This window comes from Enhydra lutris, unplaced genomic scaffold, assembly GCF_002288905.1.
Source record: "Enhydra lutris kenyoni isolate GAN:26980312 unplaced genomic scaffold, ASM228890v2 scaffoldscaffold55, whole genome shotgun sequence".
NCBI classification, from domain to species: Eukaryota; Metazoa; Chordata; class Mammalia; order Carnivora; family Mustelidae; genus Enhydra; species Enhydra lutris.
In genome coordinates, this window is record NW_019154139.1 from 3,375,047 (window position 1) to 3,396,688 (window position 21,642).

Genomic DNA, 21,642 nt, shown 5'->3' on the forward strand with positions numbered 1-21,642 from the left:
CACTGCCGTGAGACACAGACGTCTGTCGTGTTACGCCGCCCGGCCACTGGGAACGGACACTGCCTGCCGCCAACGCCCCTCGCTGGGACGAGGCCCCCGGCCCTCCTGCTGGCCATGTGACTGCCGCGGAGGCGCCAGGTGCCGGCGGGGGACGGCCTCCTCACGGCTGCACCCCCTTGCATGGCCGAGGGGCACCCCTGCGGGCCGGGGCTCAGCCCAGGTCCCACCACTGTTGGCCCTCCCAGGGGAACCCTCCAGGGGAAGGAGGGTGCGGCGGGAACAGGGGGAGCAGGGCTCGTGTCCCTCGGCTGGAGCTGTGTGCCAGAGGCCCGCACCCCTCAGGAGACCCCATCAGACTCTGTCCCAGACACACGCTTTATTGGGTGCCGTCCCCGCATCCCTGCAGCCTCCTCGCCGGGCCACCTGTGTGCTTGCGGGTGGAGACCTTCCCCGGGGCCCAGAAGAGCAACTCTATACATGGGGTACTTGGGACCCACCCACTAGGCAGAAAGTCCTTCTGGCCAGAGCACCAACTTGGGGAAGACAGGACAAGCCTTTCTGGGGCTCGCCCGGCACTGTGAGGCCAGCCTGGCTAGGACCGGGGCAGCAGGCTCAGCCACGCTCCCCCCGACAGCTCCACACTGGGCTCCGCTCCTCTGGGCCTGCTCCCGGGCGCGCAGCAGCCACTCAGCCTCCTTCAGACCACGGGGCCCAGCCCTGGGCCGTCACTGGGGCTGTCGATGGGGCCCTCGACGGCCACTCTGGACTTGCTCTTGCCCTTCTGGAGTATGTAGGCAGATGGCCCCAAGCGCAGGATTTTCCCGCTGCCCAGACACTCCTCCCCTTTATAGAAGACGGCAAACTAAGAAGTAAAGAGGCCCGTGTGAGCTCCGTGGGGCCCGGCGCCGGGTGCCCACCAGCAGCAGGAGTGTGAGTGTGGGTCTGCAGCTGCTGGGCTGCGGGCGTGGGGGAGGACAGGCTCAGACAGGGCAGCTGGGCCCTCCCAGCATCAAGCAGGGGCAGGTATCACTGGTGTGGCTGGGGGTGGGGGGGGGGGGAGGACACTAGGCGCCCAGCCCACAGCTCAGCACCCCCACCCTGTAAACGGGGCACTCCGGCGGGGAGGAAGTGCGGTCTGACCTTCCAGAGCACGGAGCCCACTGGCCAGAGCCCCCTCGGCCACACAGGCCTCGGCAAGGCGCACCTGAGCACATGCTGAAGCCCATCTCGTGCACGAGGGCCCGGCTCTGGCCACACGTGAACGTGGAGTGAGGCCCGGTCCTGCCTTCCATCCGGGCTCCCCGCCTCCCTGAGCAGCACGGGCGCAGGGCCAGGCACATCCCACTCACCTGTCCCGGGGCCAGGGCCCGCACGGCCCGCACAGCTGTCACCCACACGGTGCCGTCTTGGTTGAGGGTCAGCACACAGGGCACTGGGTGAACAAGAGGGGTCTTTGGAGGGGGCCCCGGCCTTTCCACATGTGGCCAGCCCCAGGCCTCGCACCCCCCAAGGGGTGGAAGGAGCATCAGCAGCGGGGGCCACAGCCGGAGCGGCTCAGTGCCACTTGCTTCCTGGCCTGCCACGCCAGCACCTCCAGGACACGTCCTGCACAGTGGACGAGGGCGGCCACGCGGGCCTCAGCGCCTCCCCGTCAGGGCTCCCAGGGAACGCAGGCGAAGAGGGGGTTCCGAATACGTTATGCAACCTGAACAGTGGGGGACACTCCCGCCCCAAGTCTAAGGACCGCGAGGACCCTGGGTTCCCTCTGCAGGGTCCCTCCGGCTCAGTCACCTAGCGCCATCTGGTGGCGGAACCGGAAGTGGCACTCCATCATCTTGTCCCGGACCAGGGCTGCCGGGGGCTCCTCCGCGATCCAGTGCACGCGGTTGGTCCGCAGCAGGTCCCTGTACAGAGCCGGGTGGTCTGTCCGCGGGGCCTGTGGGGCGGAACGCGCAGGTCAGGACACGGGAGCCCTCAGCGGAGGGGCCCCCACCCCAAGCCTGCACTTCATCAGTAGCGACCCCAACGGCATGCTGACTGCTGACTACAGCGCCCGCCCAGAAATGCGTGGGACCACCCCACGCTGCTGGATCCCATTCTGCACAGGAGGAAACTGAGGCGTAGGAGGGAAAGGGTCTTGTCACAGTCACACTTGACGAGCAGCGAACCACGGTCAGCACCCACCAGTTCCAGCCTCACGTCCTGCCGCACCTGCCGAGGCAGGGCCCGCCACGCTGATGGCTTGTCTCCAAACGGTCACCCCAGGAGCCCATCAAACTCCAGGCGGCAGGGGAAAGAAGGCACAGGGCCGGCTCCCCGGGGCTGTACTGAGGCCATCTGACCCAAGCCCCAGGCAGGGATACCCACATGGGGACAAATGCCGGGTGACGACCCTCCTGGTTTCTCAGAACGCAACAGAGACCACTGAAATTTTACACGAAAACCACTTGAATTTACGTGTGACCACAATCCCTGCTCAGGCTGTGATGCCCACGGCTCTCTGAGGAAGGAGATGGCCCAGAATCGTAGGCAAGCTCTGCCTGTGTCTAAGGCTCCTCCAGCTCTGTGCCCGAGCACCCAGCTCTCCTAGGGCAAGGGCTCTCGACCTCGGTACGGCTGAGACGGGAGGCTGAGTCATCTGTTCAGGGTGGGGGCTTTCCTGTAGGATGTCAGGGGCCCCCCTTGGCCTCCACCTATCAGATACCATAGGGACACTGCCGAGTGTCCTGGGTGGAGGGAGCAGGGCCAACTCACCCTCTTTGGGAAGCCCTGCTCCAGAGCCTGGGGACAGGGTTCAAAGTCACTGCGGCCCACAAATGGCTCTGGACCCGGCTCGGCCGCTTTCGTGTCCAGCAGTGGCTTGCGCAGCCATGGGCCAGCCCTGTCCTAAGCACTGAGGGACCTTCGGCCTCTTGCGTAAAATCAGAAAAATAGGATCTGTTCACAGCCATTAACGTGCCTGCTAGAGTGGCCGGCACACGGTAAGACCCTGATGAGTACCTTCCCCAGAGCCCTGCTGGTACTCGGGGGCCAGTCCCAGGAGGACACAGAGGGAGGCAAGGATGGTCCATCTGCCAAAAACAGACCTCGGTCACCTGTCTAAAAGGCCAGCCCGACTCACCACAAACACATCGCCCTTGGTGCCGTCCTTCTCCACCACATACCAGGGCTCCCGTAAGCCACCTATCTTGGCTCTCTGGCCCAAAGTATACAGGAACCAACCTACGGAAAGACGGTTTCTCAGCAGCCGGCCCCAGAGCCTTCATATCACCCACCTCTTGACGGGGCGCACAGCATGGGGGGAGGGGCAGCAGTCGGGAGGCTCTGGGGGCCACCGAGAGGTAGGTAGTCCAGAGCAGCTGTATTCATCCACCACAGCCTCAGCCCTGTGTCAGGCTGCACCCTGTGCCCCGCCAGGAGCCATGCCAGCTATTGGACCACCCAAACCAGGGGCCGCAGGGACCAGTCCTCCGGAATGTGCACAGAAGCCCTAAGTCCCCTCCTGCTGAGCCCCCAGGAACCCCTCTGATGGATGAACTGCACAGGGGGCTGGGGCATCAGGGCTGCCCCCACTTCTCTGTGTACCCCGACCCTGCAACAAACATCACAAGACTGGATGGCTAGCCCCCGACCCTCACCCCCCGAGGAACAGCACTAGCACAGAAGAGACAAGCTGAGGGGATCTCATCCTGCTGGAGACCGGCTGGGAGGGAGCACCCTGCAGGCCTGTCCCCTCCTTCCATCTTAGGAATGCATGGGGCTTCTCTGCCTGGATCCCCAGGAGCCCCGGACAGCCAAGTCCAGCTCCCCCAATGGGAAAGAGAAGCCATCTGCCCAAACTGGGTTGGGGGATTCCAAAGAGCCATCAGTGAGCCTGTCCATGTCTGAGTACCAGCCCTTGTCCCCCCAGCAGGTCAGACACATTCTGGGTCAATACCTACCTGGTCTCTAGCCCCCGAAGGCTTCTCTCTGATGCCCCGGGGGCACAGGCCCACCACTCACCAACCCACTCTCTGTCTTCCCACTGCGCTGTGAATGCTGGAGCCTGATCTGTCTGCCGCAGCCTCCCCACACCGGCCCGGGGCAAGTTCACGGTGCCCCTTCCCAAACGTCTGCACCCAAGTGCAACATCCCTGCCTTGTGGGGACACCCTCTGATCCTGTCCCGTCCTCGTCCTAGATCTGGAAGCTCAGTATGAAGTCAGTCAAGCTTTCGTCAGGGTGGACCTCTCTGTGTTCTCACGTTTTCTTCCCCTGCGGTGAGAGGGTACTTTTACCTACAGAGACGCAACACGGGTCTTCCGGAATCGGAGGGCATCCCTCTTCACTAGCTGCCAGGCCTCACGGAGCCCACGCGCAGCACTGGCCGCCACACCCGCTCGAGCCACCTGCGACCCCCGCCCACAGACCTCCTGGACTCCCGCGCGGATGCAGAAGGAACCACAGGCTTCTCGTCGGACTCTCCCAGAGCTGCAACTTGCCCCATGACTCAGGGAGTTTACGACGAAAGGCAGCCCAAGGTGGGGTCTCACCTTTGTGTGTTCCCAGAACTTTATTGTCTTCTATAGAAATGAATTTACCAGGCCGGGGCTGTAAATACTGAAAAACAAGCACGTTCTTACTCACAGATGCAGGCCCAGAGCAGAAACGTGCCTCCACTCTTCCGCCCCTCAGAACACTCACCTGAAGAATGAAATTTTCAAAATTCCTTTTGCCGACGAAACAGATGCCCATGCTCTGGAAGGGAAGGGGAGCCGAGCGTGAGGGGAGCGAGCAGGCCGGTGTCCGCACGAGAACAGGCCAGTGCCGGGGCAGCAGCGGGCCGCGGGCCCGGCTCTCCTCGGCCAGTACCCGCAGACGCCGGCCGTGCCCGCACACGGACCTTGAGGGCTTTCAGAGCGTCTCAGCCTCCCAGGGTCTGCTTCAGGCCCCCGACCCGGGATCTGGTGAGTAAGCAAGGCCACACCACGTCCTCCCCCACAGGAGAGAGAGCCGGAGGGGGGCCAGCCCTTCGGATCACCATCCGCGAGCCGCGGGGAAGCCGGGAGCCGGGCTCAGCCTGGGAAGGAGAGCAGCTGGGCCAGAAGCTGACGCGTGAGCAGGAGAGTCAGAGGAAGGAGCGGCTCCCTCAAGGTGGTCTCCTCTAGCCCAGAAGACAAGCGGAGGGCGCGCTCCAGCGCCGCTCCCGTCACACGGCTCTCTCACCGGCTCTCTGCTTGTGTCTCCCGGAGATGTGGCCCCCCAGCTCCCACCACAGAACCACACCCAGAACCCGAACCAGTGAACGGAGGGACAGAGATGATGGGGGGATGCATGCGTGAAAAGATGTCTTCCTTGGGGACAATGACTTGCTGATAAAAAAGGTCATGCTCATTCCCAGGAAGACAAAAGGGCAGCAGCAGCCTCAGCTAAAGGTGACCCAATCCCTGACAAGGCCCGACCACACCGAGCACACCGGGACCATCCTGTAGCGCCAGACCCCCGCCACGCTGGCCTCACCGTCGTTCCAAGGCCCAGGCTCTTCTTGTCTCAGGGCCTTTGCACACCCTCTTCCCACTATTGGGGCTATTCTCCCCCAGCTGTCTTTGGGACACTAAATCCTATTCATCCTGAGGCCTTACGTTAAATAAAATGTTAACTCCCCAGAGCCCGTCTCTGGCTCTAGCCCAGTCTAGTTAGAGCCCACTGGTGCCTCCTACACACTTTCCAGTTTTGCCGTGGTATGTTTCATGTCTGTCTTCCCCTCCTGCGAGCTCCATGAAGGCAGGAGTGAGGAACCCATGTGCTCTCACCCTGTCCTCAGGGGCCATCAGCACAGTACCCAGGACAGGTGTGTGAAAAAGGCAGATTTGCGCGCAGGCAGCGACAGAGCCCTGGCCAGGGTGTCTCAGGGCCCGGTCCTTTAGCCCTGCCCTCCCCTGGCAGCCTGGGCCAAGGACACCCCAATGAGCTAGCCGGGCTGCTGTGGAAGCCGCTCACCCCGGAGGGAGCAATCGTGTCTGAGCAGCTCCTGGAATGTCAACAGCGTGTCCTACTGGACGTGTGACCCGGGCTCTGTCCTGACGTTGGCTCCTGGGGAGGAAACGCCCAGACGGGGCCCCGCTTCTCCGCAGACCTTGGCCGCGAGCACACCCCCCTCCGTCCTACCTCCTTCTTCTGAAGCACGTGATGGAGTCTATTCTCAGCAGCTATTTTCTTGACAAAATCTTTCGTTAGCCCCCCCAGAGGGAAGAGGGTTCTCCTCAGGGCATCTTGGGAAACCTGGCTGAGAAAGAAGGTCTGGTCTTTAAAGCTGTCAGCTGCTTGAAGAAGTTTAACCACTGCCAAGAGTAAAGAACAAAACACGGTGCGGGAATGAACACAACGGTCCTTGGCCGCGAGTCCCGTCCTACCAGCTCCTCCCTGCTCCGTCGGAGGCAGAAAGCAGGACTCACAGGCAGACCCCAGGAAAGACAGACCATCCCGTGCTTCAGGGGAGACGAGTTCTCACCCCGAGTTTAGGCGCCGTTAAGAACAAGTCTACGTGATCGGGAAGTTTAATCCCGTTCCCTCCCCGGGTCATGGAACTTTACGGACCCAACTCGGCATAGGCCCGCTCTGAAGAGGTGACGTGAAAACGAGCCCAAGGTACACGCAGCCGAGCATGAGAAAGCTGGACGAGGGACCCCCGGAGGACGCCGGGCCGGGGGGTCAGCCGCTCCCCACCCTCGCAGTCAGGGGTTTCCGCGGAAAGCGGGTTTCGTTCAGTCACGCGGACATCTGTGCGCTGCTCCTCCACGGCCTCCCCCTGCTCGTCTCCCCGGCAGAGAAGCGCTTCTGGCCCTGAGGCCTCGCGGCACAGGCGTGACTGACCTTGGCCCCGTGACACTGGGTCAGAGAAGGAGGCCCGGCCGCCCTGCTGGGCCACATCACACCCGCAGGCCCGTGCCCGGACCGCCGCGACTGCGAGCAACGGGCTCTCCGATGTCAAGTTCGGCGAGCCACGGGAAACGGCTCGTGGGCTTTCAGTGCCGGAGCTCCGGGCATCCGAGGACAGGCCGCCGCACGGCACCCTCAGGGCGTGCTACGTGTGCACTGGGGCCCATACGACGCACGTGTGCCTGTCAGCTCGCACAGTCGTGTGGGGGACACGGGCTCTGGGGAGGGAACATTCTCCACCCGCGGCCTCAAATGTGAGTCTCACTTTAACCTTGGGAGGGTCCATGACCCCCATTTTACAGACGAGGAAACTGAGGCTGAGCTCGTCGGAGAGGTGCAACAGCACGCAGACGTGGCCTTAGTCCTAGTCCAGCCCTTCCTGAGCGCACAGCAACGACCGGCTGAGAAATGGAAAAGAGCCAGTCATCGGGGAGGCAGGCTCTGCCCAAGGCCACTTTCTGTTTCAAAAGGAAGACCGGTCAGCAGCGCACACGGGGGCCTCAGGACACGGGAAGCAATGGGCATCTCCTCACAGCTCCGAGTCAGCATAAAACAGACCCAAAATCTGGGGCGCCCAGGGGGCTCAGTGGGTTAAGTAAGCGTCTGCCTTCGGCTCAGATCATGAGGGGGCTCGAGCCCCACATCGGGCTCCTTGCTCAGTGGGGAGCCTGCTTCTCCCTCTCCTCCCACTCGTGCTCTCTCACTATCTCTGTCACACACTCTCTCAAATAAATAAAATCTTAATAAGTAAATAAATAAGACAGGCGCAAAGTTTTTTTTTAAAGGAGGCCGGTGATCTTAAACCATAGAAGGGACACGGTCCGGGGTTTCAGTCACACACCCTCACAGCCTGTCCACGGTCAGGCCGGCGCCGCGCCCCCTCCGCACGGGTGAGGCCTAACCGGGCGCCAGGCCGGGGCCCAGGAGCGCCGACGAGCCTAGGCGGGCTCCGCGCTGCCCCGGGTGCGCGGCCCGTGCCGTGCCGCCCAGGGACCCGGTGCAGGTCTCCAGAGCAGCCAAGTAAGAATTAGCGGAAAAGCGCCGTGACTAGAGAGCGCGCTGAAAACGAAGACAGCGCCACGTCCCTGCCACGGCCCCACGTGACGTCGCTCAGGAGCGCCCGTCAGCGCGACCGGAGGAGCTTCCCAGGGCCCGCGGCCTCACGTAAAGGTCCAGACAGCTCCGGAGCACAAACCGGTTTCTAGGCGGTGAGCGAGCATGTCTCTCCGTGTGGAAATGAATCCTTTAGCCACTCAGGACCCTTCCACGTGTATTTACTTGGTGACTTCTGCTGCGGAGCGCCCCCGTGGCAGCGCTCCGCCTTCTTCCCGACACGGACGGGCTTCCCAGGACCGGGGTGCTGGGGGCTGTGAGACGCGGCCCTCGGAAGCAACTGGAAGGGAGGCCGAGGGAACCTGTCCTCTCTCCCGGCGTCTGTACCTGAGGCCCTGGCGGCAAGTGCGCGGCTAAGGGCAGAGGGAGACCGTCCCAAAAAGCAAGCCCTGCCCTTGTCCACGTTCAAGCCGGAAGGTGATCTGAGTCCCCCCTGCTGTGAGGAAGGGGCCGGGTTCGAAAGCAGGCCGGCCAAGCACCCGCCAGCAGCCTCGGGGCTCCGCAACACAGCAGACGGCCACATGGCCGGGGTGGCCCTCCGACCAGGCTCAGTGACACGGAGGACAGAGCTCGACTGGGGCCTGGCGTAGCAGAGAGAGAACAACTATGGAGCTGGGCCGCACGGGGCTGAGCTCCAGCTTGACGGCCACAAGCGGCCCGGTCAAATGACTCCATGCCTCAGTTTCCTCACCTGTGAAGTGGGACGAGCGCTTCCACCTCTGCTCTCAGAGGGGCCAAGCGGAGCGCGCACCCGTCACAGCTGCGCTCCGGGGCGTGGGGTGGGGAAGGGGCAGGTGCGGTGAGGCAGGTGCTCGGCGGGCCAACCCTCCGGCAATCCCACGACAACGGAAACTCCTTGCTCAGCCGGGGCTCTGAGCTCCCTTCACAATGACGTGCATTCCTCTCTTCTACACACAAATGTACACCAGGACAAGCCAGCAGCAGCCCTGCTGACGGCTGGGCATTTTTCTCGAAAGGTGACACTCGGCTCCCTCTAATGCCCACCCACTGCTCCATATCCATCATCTCTGCACACGCGCTCTCCAGCAGGCCCGGGTGTCAGGCCCCAGCGCCTGGGTCCCGCAGAAGTGCGCACACCCCGGTCTCGAGCCCTCAAGAGCTCATGGTAAGCGCCGTGGCCTGTGAGCTCCGACCATGAACAAGTATTTCCTCAAACACCCTGGGAACCTTCGAGTCACTGGTAGAGTGTAAGGGCTGGGTCAGAAATCACAGAAGCAGGTTCCAAGCAGGCTCTGCGGGGAGGCGGCCTCCTGATGTTTACTCTTCAACACCCGCCAGCTAGCGCAGGCCACACAGGGACACGGCGGGTGGCTCCGGCGACAACCCGCCTCCACACTCCACTAGCTCCCTCTGCGCACCCACCTCTGCGGTCTGACCTGGCACTTTCGCTTACCATTCCTGACTTCAAAGCGGTTTCTGAAAAGCCCTTCTGGCCTTCTAATGTGCTTCTGCTGAAAGACTTCCTCGTCTTCCAGTGAGGTCCTGGCGTAGTGGCCCGTGGCGACTGCGTCTGCTCCTGTGAGATTTTTAAAAACCCAAGATCAAACTCCAGACTCACATGTGTGGCCGGGCCGCCTCGGGAGCTCCCAGAAGCCTGCAGACACCAAGCCTTGCGCTGGACGGTCTGCACCGATGGCCCAGCTCCCTCCCAAACATGGAGGTCCGGGCGAGGAGGCCCCCCACAACACGCCAACATTCTCATCAACAGTGGCCTTGAACTCTCTGTTTACAAGGATACAACCTTGCTACAAGGTTTTACTGCAGCTTTATGGGACTTTCAAAAGTCTCTATCTATCCACTCATTCACTCTAGCTTAAGGAAAGAGATATGCACACAAAGATTTAACAATAAAAAGTTCATTTCAGTGTCTCCTATACTAAGGAAAATTGAAACCACCAAAATGTTCGGAGAATATGAAGTTAAAATGCCACAAGAATGGCGCCGCTCTCAAGAAGTTTTTCATAATGTTCAATAGGGGGAAATACATAATACTATAATCCCACTTTTTTTTTAAAAAAATTATTTATTTATTTGAGAGAGAGACAGTGAGAGAGAACATGAGAGGGGAGAAGGTCAGAGGGAGAAGCAGACTCCCCATGGAGCTGGGAGCCCGATGTGCGACTCGATCCCGGGACTCCAGGACCATGACCTGAGCCGAAGGCAGTCTCTTAACCAACTGAGCTACCCAGGTGCCCCCCACTTTTTTTTAATGCACAAAGATTAAGAAAAATATGAGAAAGTCCATTCCTTTGATTCCGGGAAGAGAAATGATAGACAACATCTCCCTATTTTCACTCTGCTGTCATGAACTTGAACTTTGAACTTTTTCTGATACACACACATTATTTGCACCGCAGTAAAGGACCATCCAGCATATTCCATCTCTTCCCTCCCTGTTATGCAAAAAACCAAAAGAACCTACTAGAGCACGTACTAGTTCACAACCTTTCCATGGACGAACACTTCAGATACTCCACGTTGCAAGAGACTCATTCCAGGAAGGGGCAGCAAACCGAGCCCGTGCCTTGCCAGCTAGACGAGCTCAGTGTAAGACGAGAGGGACAACGAGCATTAGCTGCTGAGGGTACGTGGCGGGCTCAGTCAGAGGAGCGTGCAGGTTCTGATCTCGGGGTCATGAGTTCAAGCCCCACGCTGGATATAGAGACTTACTTAAAAAAAAAAAAAAAAGTTCTATCCATTAAAAAACAACACAAAAGGGAAGTTCTAGTAATACTGGTCTGACATGAGCTGCAGCTAAAACAGCAGACGGCTCCTCTGCTCAGGAGTGGGCTCTCCAGTTTGCCAAACGCATTCCCTACCCTAAGGCAGATTCTTACCAGTAGAAGAACTGTTGTTTATGAACTACCAGAAAAAGCACACTTGGGAACCTGCTTTACCTTGACTGTTTCTCAGAGAGGGAAACCCCTGCTTCAATCTATTTCCCCAAACAACGACCACTTACGCCGCCGCCAAGCGTCAAGTCCCTCTGGGAGAGACCCCAAGATCTCAGAGTCCGGGTTGCACGGAGTGGCACCCCATGCCGCACTGCTCACGCGGGAATTCAGACACGCAAGCACGCCCCGCAGAAACTCCTTCTGACGCATCCCCAACAGACAGCCACCTCGGGCCGGCTCCCTGAGAGGCTAAGGCGATGGGGAGCCACTCTCGCCACAGGGAGGTGTCACCCCCCTCCCACAGAGCTGGCTGCGCCCCTCCCAAGTGCGGTCCTTCTGCACAGCCAGGCCCTGCCCTGTGTGGCAGGCACACAAAAGGAGGCCACTCACCGGGCACGGCACTATGACCCCATGGTAATCACCCGGCTCATCTGAGGTCCTGTCTCCCAACACGCTCAAAACCAAAGTCACTGCACAAGCCATGAACCTGTCGCTCCCTTCCTGAATAAACGGGAGCTAACTGTAAGCCCCCCAGACGTGGCCCACGAGGGCAGAGCAGGGCCTTTCCTTCCTGACACCCCCAACCACCAGGTAATGCCGGACTGCAGGCAGCGGGAGGCCCAGATCTGCTCCCCACCATGGACAAGAGGGAAGATTGACCCTAGTTAGCCAACTTGGAATATGATCTCTACCAAGGTTCAGTTTTGGCATCAGTCATTCAAATGCATCCAGAATTCTGGGGCCTTTGTCTTGCAGGCATCACTGAGGCCTGTGACGCAGTGTGTGTCCCCTCCCCAGCGGCAGGGCCCTTGTGCTCTGGGTCTGCAGGCCTAGAGTGAGCCCGCTTCTGTCCCTGCGGCACAGCTGACGGACAGAGCAGCCAACAGTCCTGGGACGCTACTGGACCGCTGGCACAGGACGGTCACAGTAACGTTGGGGCACGTGGCCAGATGCAGCAAAAAGCCGCACGGGACAGAAGACATGGAAAGGCCAGCATCGGAATTTCTGCGAGGGCAGGGCAGGGCACAGGAGCGAGCACGCGGGCTTTGAGGCCGCAGAGGCCACGGGCAGCCCCAGCAAGCCAGGCAGCGTCGCGGAGCCCCCCAGAGGCACAGGGATGCCGCAGCAGGCGGACGGAGGGGAGAAAGGAGAAGGACGGAGACAGACAAACTCTGCAGGCGGCTGTAGGCAGCCAGCAGGCCTCGGCGGGCGTTGAGGACAGACCACCAGGGGCGCCGGGGAGGCTCAGTCAGTGAGGCATCCGCTCAGGTCCTGATCTCCGGGTCCTGGGATCGAGCCCCACTCCCAGCTCCTTACTCAGCGGGGAGCCTGCTTCTCTCTCTCCCTCTGCCCCTCACCCCTGCTCGTGCTCACTCTCTCACACAAAATCTAAAAAAAAAAAGAACAGACCAGTAAAACGTGGCTTCAAATCCAGGAGGGAAAGAAAGGCCCAGAAACCAAGCTGCCCAGGGCAGGGGAACAAGGTCTCAGCAGGACTGGCAAAAAGGACACCCAGAGAGACACCGAAGCCGACTTTCCGGAGCTCTCGGGAGGGCTCGTGACAGTCCCGCTGTGACCCTGCCTGCAACTGGGGCTGCTCTGAGCGAAGCTGGACCCGCAGGCAAGCTCTGGCAGCCCCGCTTCCGGCTCTCTGCCTGCGACGTGTTTCGGCAGGACGCTCAGAAGTTGGTGCTCAACCTAGAGCACCGCACCCACACCGGAGAGGTCCATGGTGAGGACACACGCCTTCCTCCCCGAGACCCTGTCATCTGCATATGGCCAGAAAGTTCTTTCTTACTCAGGAAGATAACAGAATATTATCGTTTCCACTGCTTCCTTTCCTTCTGAAGATGAAACTGTTTACTGGGATTTGGCTCCTGAGTATCTCTGAAAACCTTACAATTTTAAAGAGATTAAATGGAAAGAGCAAAACGACTTACCGAGATTATCCACAGCATAATGGAAAAAACAACTGAATTTGATGTGTTTGTTGCAGACTATGTCAGGATTCGGAGTCCTTCCTTTTTCATATTCACTTAAAAAGTCACTGGAACAGAAGACAACGATTTTCATTTCTAAGTGTGAAACATTCCTCAAACAAATAAATCTATCGGGGCACCTGGGTGGCTCAGTGAGTTGAGTGTCCGGTTCTGGATTTCAGCTCAGGCCAAGATCTCGGGGTTGTAGGGTTGAGCTCCTGGTTGGGCTCCGCACTTGGCACAGGGTCTGCTTGAGATTCTCGCTCTCCCCCTCTGCCCACCCCAACCCGCTGAGCTCACGTTCTCTCTCTCAAATAAATAAATAAAATCTTTAAAAATGATTAGGTTGAATTACTTAAGTCAGCTTCTCCTTGTCTCACCAAAGCTATAATTTTCCGTAAATCAGGAGAGCTTCAGTGGACAGCCACTGTCAGTGTTTCCATCAAACATTCGCAAAAAGCCAGCGGCACCTTCCATCTGAATCTATGGGAACAGACAAAGCTGGACAGGAAGCCAGGTATCACCTGCCACTCCGGCCCAGCAGCCACGCCGTCTCCCCGGCGGCTCACAGATTGTACGGGGCCCCGTGCAGGATGGACTCACTCAACCCCGGCCTCTCCTGACTCCACCAGCAGAGGATGGCTTGGAGGAAGAACACGCCGGAGTGGGAGCAGGAACCCAATGACCCAGAGCCACCATGTGGGGCTCCAGGAGCTATTCCACAATCTCGGCCTGGGGACCCAGGTCACTGGGCGAATAAATGTGCCAGCTGATACTTTTCTACTGTGACTCCCATACTTCCGAGGGCCAGCAATGGTCTGGATACTTCCACGGCACGGGCAGCCTGGCTGGCCTGACTTCCGCTCGAACGGGCTGGCTGACCAGATGTGGAAGGAGGACAGTCCGGCAACAAGTTCATGGTCCCACAGTATCTACTCTAGGAGGATTATGATGCCTATTCCAGGAGTTTAAAGTGAGTACTAAAGGGTGGGGGGCACCCTGCTGGCTCAGCCGGAGGAGCGTGCGACTCTCGATCTTGGGGTCATGGGTTTGAGCTTCGAGCTGGGTGTAGAGATGACTTCAAAATAAAATCTTTAAAAAAGAAAAAAGTTACAGGTGTATCTGGAGTACCTGTGATCATTTTCCATCGAACCTAAAGCTCTGTGTTGCTCCACCATGGTTACAAATGACAATGCTGACCCAGAGGGCCACGTCACGAAGAGGTACCGAGAATCTGCGCAGGGTCACAGGTCACACGTGTATCTTCAACTCCAGCAGGCGATGCCACATGTCCCTACCACCTCTCAGTCCTCTCAGGAAGGGAGAACACTTGTGTTGCTCCATATTTCAATTTCTTAACTGTTAGAAAGTTGTCAAGAGTCTCATTAAACTCTTGCTTTACTCTCCGTGTGTCCGCAGCCCCCAGAACGTTTTCTACATAACAAGTTCTGAATGAATGTTGAAGAGGCTGAAGGTGTCCACCTGCTTCTGAAAATCACCTTAACCATTTCCCAAACGGCTTAACGGAAAAGAAGTCAGTGGCGTCAGCAAAAACCACGGAGCACAGCCTGTTCGGCGAGGGGACAAAACCCGTCTGCACCCCAGGAGGGAGACGGCAAGCGGAAAGAACACCTACACTCTGACCCTTGAAGCCCAAACTGGCCTTGTAACCAAGGAATTCAGAAGAAATCTCGGAGCTGGAGAGTGCTATCACAGCGGTGAGTGTCTGGGGGCTCCTGGGGGGCTCAGGTGGTTAAGTGGCTACCTTTGGCTCAGGTCACGATCTCAGGGTCCTGGGATCGAGCCCCGCATCGGGCTCCCTGCGTGGCGGGGAGCCTGCTTCTCCCTCTCCCTCTGCTCCTCCCCACAGCTCGTGCACACGCTCTCTCTCAAATAACATGTTTAAACAAAACAAAACAGAGTGGTGAGCATTCTGAACGCCAAGATCACTGAGCGCAATTCCAATCACCCACGCAGGCCACCAGGACGAAACGGAGGCAGAGGGCAGATTGGCCAGAGCCCGCCTGGCCTCCGTTAAACGTGAGTTAACCTCCAGAAAATCACATTCACTCACACGCTTTCCAAACGTAGCAATAAAGGTGAAGTTTAAATCCGCCTGGATTTCTTGCTATCACCTTAAGCCCTGCAGTACTGAAAGGACGCCCCAAAACAGCTCTCCCCACCCACCCAGATTCAACGGCAAAGCTACCCTGCCTCCACTTTCTCCCACTCCTATACTCGTCAGTCACCAAGCCCCCCGGCGCCATTTCCCACGTAAGACCGGATGGGTCTCCCCACCAGAATGAACGGAGTGCTTGTCGCAGTGTGGGCTCCAGGCTGACATCCCACAGCCCCGTCCAGGTGGATGTTTAACAAGCAGCCCCGCCAGTCCTTCAGCCCGACCTCCGCTGCCAGTGGATCTGCCCCCAGGGCTGCCGCCGCCAGCCTTTACCCCCACTCCACGCTCCTGTCATTCCCACCCTCTAACAGCGGCTTCTCCCAAGCTCTCTGCCTCCAATCTTCTCCCATAACGTACCCTACACTTGCCTCCCAGATTGTGCTTTTCACTAATACAAATCACAAGAGCTACGTTTATTGCTTACTAATGTGCCAGGCACAGTGCTGACAGCTTTATAGCTAATTTCATTTAATTCTTACAAGAACCCCGTGAGGCACTATCCTCATTAAAGGGATTAAAAAAAAGGCTTAGAAAGCCAAGCGCATCGCCCACAGCCATGCAGTAAGTGGCAGGATCAAGACTGGACCCAAGGATGTCCTTATGCATGCGCCTACCCTAAACCTGTGCACATCACTGCCGCCCGGGACATCTTCGATGGCCACCCACTGCAGAGCCTAGCTGCGCCCCCCATACCCCAGGTCAAGCAGCCTTCCTCCGCAGTGACAAGAGTCCAGCCAAAGTTGTCAACGTTCCCCCCCCCCAGAATGATGGGGATTTTCCTTGTCACCACTGCTCTTGCTATCCTGTTTGGGAAATCTTCTCTATTGCACTGTTATTTTCAAGAGCAGAGCAAACCTCACCTCCTCCATGAAGCCTGACTGCTCCATATGACCCACTTCTCCCTCCTCTGAACGTGCAGCATTTTCATATCGCTGGTACCTCCTACACGCCACTCACCACTGTCCCCTCTGTTGACAGGAACGTCCCCCTCCCACTGGGCTGCAAACTCCTGCAGAATGAGCCATGGCCTGTGCCCCTTTATGGCCCTGACGCAGCACTGTGCCCAGTTCGGAGCAAGCACTGAAAGATCACCATTGGCAGGTGTCTCATTTTTGAAGTTTTTGTGTTTCACGTTTTCATGAGGCACCAGGGAGGGGCGCCTCACCTACTTCTTTCTCCCAGAAGCCTCTCACCACTGACCTGCACAGGCATCACCGCATGCCACCTCTCAGGGAGGACCTCAGCCTTAGTTCCCTCACCCAAAGCTAGCAGCAGAAACAACTCAAGGTTCATGAAGGCATTAGGGAGACTTCTAGCAGGTGGCACATAAGGAAATATGAGGCCGGCTGCTCTAGGACCTGCCATCCACGGTCTGTGGCGCCACCACCGAATAGCAGTGGCCACGTGCCCCTGGTCCGGCTGACGACCACAGTCCTTCCTGCAGAAAGGCAGTACGGCGCATCAGGAAGCCTTCTGCGTCTCTGAAAAGGACCCACCTGAACACATCATTCCAGTACTCCTTCACATAGGACACTTGGTGGAAAGGGATGTCAAGGATCCGGCAAACTCTGTAAGCATCTTCACAGTCCCTGTCGGCAGTGCACACTCCGTGTTCATCCAGTGAGTCCCAGTTCTTCATGAACACCCCTGTCACTTGGTAGCCTGGGGGAGGAAGGGGGCACAAATCAGAGTCCATAATCAATAATCTGAGTGCAAGCCACCTGCCTTCCCAGCTGGCCGAGACGCCCCTTCCCCCACACTCCCATGACACTTGGTAACGCCTTCATCGTCACAGTGGGCTGCAGGACTGCACCTGTTGGCCTGTGTCGCCCAAGTGAGCGAGGTGGTGTATTTTCATCTCTGTGTCCCCACCCTGTGTCTGCACAATGCCTAGCACGCGGGACAGGCTCAGCAAACGAGTGCTGAACGACAGAAGAGCAGAAATTCAACATTTTTCAAAGCAAATAAAAACCACCATTCTGTTATGGAGACAATAAACTAATTTCAAACACTTTTTCCAATTATCATCTAGAACTTAAACTCTAAGTCATCAGACAAGAAGACAATTAAAATCCAGGCTATTTTATTATAAAGGTTGTACTAATTATATATTTTACCACCTTTTTTTGACTTCTTCTATTTTAACAAAGTACCCCCAAATACCAGAAAGCCCAGTGTTAGCTTTCAAACATCTTAGCGACCCACTCAGGTGCCTACCCCGTGGGAGAAATGTTTAAGAAATGTTTCTCAGGGGCACCTAGGTGGCTCAGTGGGTTAAAGCCTCTGCCTTCGGCTCGGGTCATGATCCCAGGATCCTGGGATCGAGCCCCTCATCGGGCTCTCTGCTCAGTGGGAAGCCTGCCTCCTCCTCTCTCTCTCTCTCTCTGCCTGCTTGTGATCTTTGTCTGTCAAATAAATAAATAAAATCTTAAAAAAAAAAATGTTTCTCAGTGGTTAGGCTCAATGTAACAGAACCCAAGACATGTGACTAAGTTTGTGACTAAGTTTAATAGAGTGTGCCACCGAACACCCGCCAGACCACCCCTCCACGGCTCCCCGCAGTTAACCAGGCCCGCCCCTACTGTCTCCTCCAGCGCACACCATACTCTGCTGGGCTCCTTCTGCCATTCACTACAGCATGGAGCTCTTAAGAGAGCAGAGACTATGTCTCATTCAACCCTCTGTCCCTGCACAGAACCCGGAGCTAACGAGGTGCTCGCAGAAGAGACAACCCCACACACAGCTTTAAAAATCCCCTCTTCTATCACCTTATCCTTCTTCTCAAGGACATGGACCCACTTAGGTGCCCAGGCACTCCAGAATGGAACCTGCGCCTTTTGGGGGGCACAGGATAGGACGTGCACCTCCCACAAGACTAGGGAAACCCGTGATGCCAAGGAGAGGACCACGCTTTTCCTCTGCTAAGTCCATCAGCGTCCCCCACTGAGGAGGAAACCCCAGGGAAGGCTGGAATATGGAGTGATCGTCTGGATCCTGGGGAGAAGGGACAGCCGACCTTCCTGAAGAATAAAAGGAATCCCCGCGGTCTGCCCATGGCTAGTCTCCCCATGTGTCAGAGCAAGTCACACACATCATCAGGAACCTTCAAGGGCTCTGCACGTTCTACCCCGCATAGTCCAAAGTCTCTCGGGTAACATCGGCCATAATCACTCTTTTCTTCGTCCGTCCAGACCCGGCCAACACTTGCATGCTTCTGACCTTCTGCTGGAGCTGCGGCCTGCCAGGAGCACTGTCCTCACACTTCACGCCGATTCCCTGCTTAGTGAAATGCTACTCTGCCTCCGGTCTCGCCTTACCCACCACCACCGCCGGTGAGGCTTTAACTCCCGATCTCAAATCACAAGTGCACAGCGCGCCTAATTGTTTCCACAGATCCATTTATCTGAGAGAGTGAGAGCGCTGCACGTGCATGAGTGGGTGGGGAGGAAGGGACAGAATCGCCAGCAGACACCGACGAGTGTGCAGCCCTCCCTGGGCTCATCTTACCACTCTGAGATCTGAGATCGTGACCCCGGCGAGGCTCAACGGACTGAGCCACCCAGGCGCCCCGGGTGCCTGCATTTCTATTTAATAACCACGACTGTCTTCCGAGCGCCCACTGTGTGCCGGGCTCCGGGGTGACGCTTGCGCGGGCTCGTGTCAGCTCATCCTCCCAGCGGCCCGGCGACGTGGGGGGTCCCTCCACCTTTCAGAGAAGGACGCTGGACTAACCGAGGAGCCCCCCCGCCAGCCCTGCGTTCCGGGAGCTCAGAGCGGAGAGCGCACGCGAGCCACCCCGTGGAGGCGGCCTCACACGGAGAACGCAGCTCAGTCGGCGCCCGACCCCGGCACTCCCCGGACGCCCGCAACGGACGCTGGCGCTCCGGCACAGGCATGTCGCACGGACGTTCAGGGGACATTTTGGCCGCACGGGCCCCGGTGGGGCCAGGACCGTCCCAGGTCAGCGCAGACCCCGCCGCCGCCGTCCCCCGGGCCAGAGGGCCTCGGGGCCCCCAAAGTCGGGGATGCCGCCCGCCAGTGCATGGGGAACCTGACGCAGCCAGAGTCCCCGAGAAGCGGTCGCTCACCTCTCCGCCTCAGCAGCAGCGCGGCCACGGCGCTGTCCACCCCGCCGGACAGGGCGACCACGACGTGCCGCGCCGCCTGCATCAGGTCACCAACAGCCTCCCGCAACCTGCGCGACCGCTTCCGTGCCGCGCCGGAAGTCCCGCCTCCGCCGCGGGGACGTCGACGCGGCCCGACCGGAAACGCGCTTTCGCGAGCGGCGCTCCGGCCCCGCCCCGGCTTCCGCTCCCGAGGCCCCGCCCACTCCCCCTGCGCGCGCAGCCGCGCTCGGGCTCGCTGCTGCGCTTGCGCGCGCTGCTGCGGGGCTGAGTGGGTGCTGTCCGCCAGAGCGCGGGCGTGGGAGCCGAGGTCGTCCTCGAGGGGGTGCTGCGAAGAGCCGGATTCTAGGAGAGGGGGCCTTTAAGCAGGGGAGTGGAAGGATGCCGTGTAAATTTCGAGAGCTCTTCGTGGCTGCCCTGGCCGGGACGAGCTGGGAGCTGGTTGGCAGCCCGTGACAGCCACCTGGGCGGGGGTGCATTTGCGGGTCGACTCTGTACCCGCGCCTGCGGGAACGGACGTGGGGGGATGGGAGAGAGGGTGGGGGCTTGATGTTTCCGTCTTGCGGGATGTCCCCGGGGGAGGGAGTGACCCGCCAGGCCCGTCCCCGCGCGTCAGGTGGCTCGGGCCATCACCCTCGGACTGGAGATGCGGCTGTTCGGGAACGGTCGCGCGCGGGAGCGCACGCGGGGGCACCGGGCGGGTGACCGAGGCAGCACGTTTCCGGGGAGGGGGACGGCGGGCCGCGGAGGCATCCGCTGGGCCTAAAGAGAGCGTGGGAAGGTGGAGGTGAGCGAAGCAAAGGAGGAGCCCGGGTAGGAAACCTGGCTGAGCCTAGCGGGCTGGAGGTCCGGCGGGAGGGAAGGGGTGGTTAGTGCGGAGTGCCAAGGCGGGGGTGGCACGGATCGGACCAGGAGCGCCCCCGGGCACAAAGGACTGAGATTTGCGTTGGCACCTGAAGCTGTGGTCTACACAAGCGAGAGCAGACACCCTTTAACTCCGCGACTCTGGGGGCGCCTGGGGGGCTCAGTAGGTTAAGCCTCTGCCTTCGGCTCAGGTCATGATCCCAGGGTCCTGGGATTGAGCCCCGCATCGGGCTCTCTGCTCAGCTGGGAGCCTGTTCCGCCTCTCTGCCTGCCTCTCTGCCTACTTGTGAGCTGTGTCTGTCAGATAAATAACATCTTTTAAAAAATAAATAAATTGGCGACTCTGACCTTTCTTCACTTCAAACCCAGTGCCACATCTTAGAGTGGCCCAGAGGGAACACCAATCATAGCATTAAATGAAGCCTCTCTAAACAGTTTTATCTTTGCAACGTGCCATGTACTCTTACTTTCTGTTTGGTTCTCAGTCATGTTTAAAAACCGTTGGTGCTGCCCACTAAAACTGGACGGCAATTGGATGGAGATCTACGAGATTTCATGTAGAATTGGAACCATGGTTTGAAAGTGCAAGGGAACAGATGCGAATAGGTGGGAATCAGGCCACTAACACCCACCACCCAAAGCCTCAGGTTAAAACTGTGGTAGTTTCTTCACAGTTTCTCAGTAGATTGGCAGTGGACTGAAAACATGGATCATTCTTAAGGATCATTTTCCTGAGGGCAGGAATAGCTTCAGGGTCTGGAGAGAAACAAGGAAGGCCCCAAGACTCTGTTTCTGAGAAGAGAAGCAGGACCTGTGACCTAAAGAGTCGTGACCACCGGTGCCAGGAGCAGCCACAGGGTGAGCTCCCTGACAGAAGGGCCGGTCACAGGGCCCCGTGGGGAAACAGGAATGACGGCTTTTTCCAAAGAACAAGGTATCAGCCAACAAAACATCGATGAGACTATCTGTTTCATCTCACACCTCCCAGAAGAGCTGAAAGCAACTTTGGGGTGAATGTTCAGTTGAGTCTAGAGTGGCTGAGCCGAGGCCACTGGACATTTTGGCTCAGTCTAGAGGACTTCACCCTTCCTGGGTGTGGCATTTCGGTACAAGGTTAGGGCGGAAGTCCAGTTTTCCTGCCTGAGCAAAGGGTTTGGGTTTAGGTATGCTGCAAACCCACCCACGAGGTGGCTGAAACATGAAACGTTTGCAGCATTTTCTGCTGCTTTTAAGTTAAAGATCTGGCATTTCAGCCGCTTTGGATGGTTCAGCCGTGGGAAGGACAGCGACATCCTAAGTGCCGTCTGTCAACAGCGATGTCGTATGTGTAGATTCCGGAGATGGGCATCAGGAGCTTAGTGAAATACGGTAAAAATGGCATGAAGTTGGACCTCTTAAACCCGGGAGGGTGGCTCTGTAGTGGCCACCAACAGCCCTCACGCTACTGTGTGGAGAGCGTGGCCACCACTCAGGGAGCTCGAGTATCTGTCTTTTTAACAGGATTAAAATCCTATTACTTCTGTCCTGTCTGGGGGCGCCTGTAGATTGGCG

The 21,642-nt window shown here is 58.4% G+C and overlaps 1 protein-coding gene across 5 annotated transcripts; it reads right to left on the reverse strand.

Moving 5' to 3' along the window:
* Positions 1-356: 356 nt before the first annotated feature.
* Positions 357-19,313, reverse strand: LOC111157612 (tRNA 5-methylaminomethyl-2-thiouridylate methyltransferase). 5 transcript variants are annotated; one of them, XM_022519175.1, is made up of 11 exons: positions 19,192-19,313; positions 16,600-16,765; positions 12,886-12,992; positions 9,445-9,567; positions 6,147-6,319; positions 4,683-4,736; positions 4,532-4,598; positions 3,122-3,222; positions 1,792-1,936; positions 1,350-1,432; positions 357-862 (listed from the first exon to the last, which is right to left on the reverse strand). In XM_022519175.1, the coding sequence occupies exons 1-11, from the start codon at positions 19,271-19,273 to the stop codon at positions 698-700; spliced, it is 1,266 nt and encodes a 421-aa protein (XP_022374883.1). In that variant the 5' UTR covers positions 19,274-19,313; the 3' UTR covers positions 357-697. The 5 variants fall into 5 exon arrangements, with proteins under 5 accessions (XP_022374883.1, XP_022374882.1, XP_022374885.1 ...); XM_022519174.1 differs by having other exon boundaries at positions 4,532-4,736; XM_022519176.1 differs by lacking the exon at positions 1,350-1,432 and having other exon boundaries at positions 774-862.
* Between the last annotated feature and the right edge of the window lie 2,329 nt (positions 19,314-21,642).

Coding starts and splice junctions, on each gene's coding strand:
- LOC111157612 (XM_022519173.1), bottom strand. CDS start 19,273: ATGCAGGCGGCGCGGCACGTCGTGGTCGCCCTGTCCGGCGGGGTGGAC. Junction 16,766..19,191: donor GCTGCTGCTGAGGCGGAGAG/GTGAGCGACCGC, acceptor TTCCTCCCCCAG/GCTACCAAGTGACAGGGGTG. Junction 9,568..12,885: donor TTATGCTGTGGATAATCTCG/GTAAGTCGTTTT, acceptor AAAATCTCACAG/GAGCAGACGCAGTCGCCACG.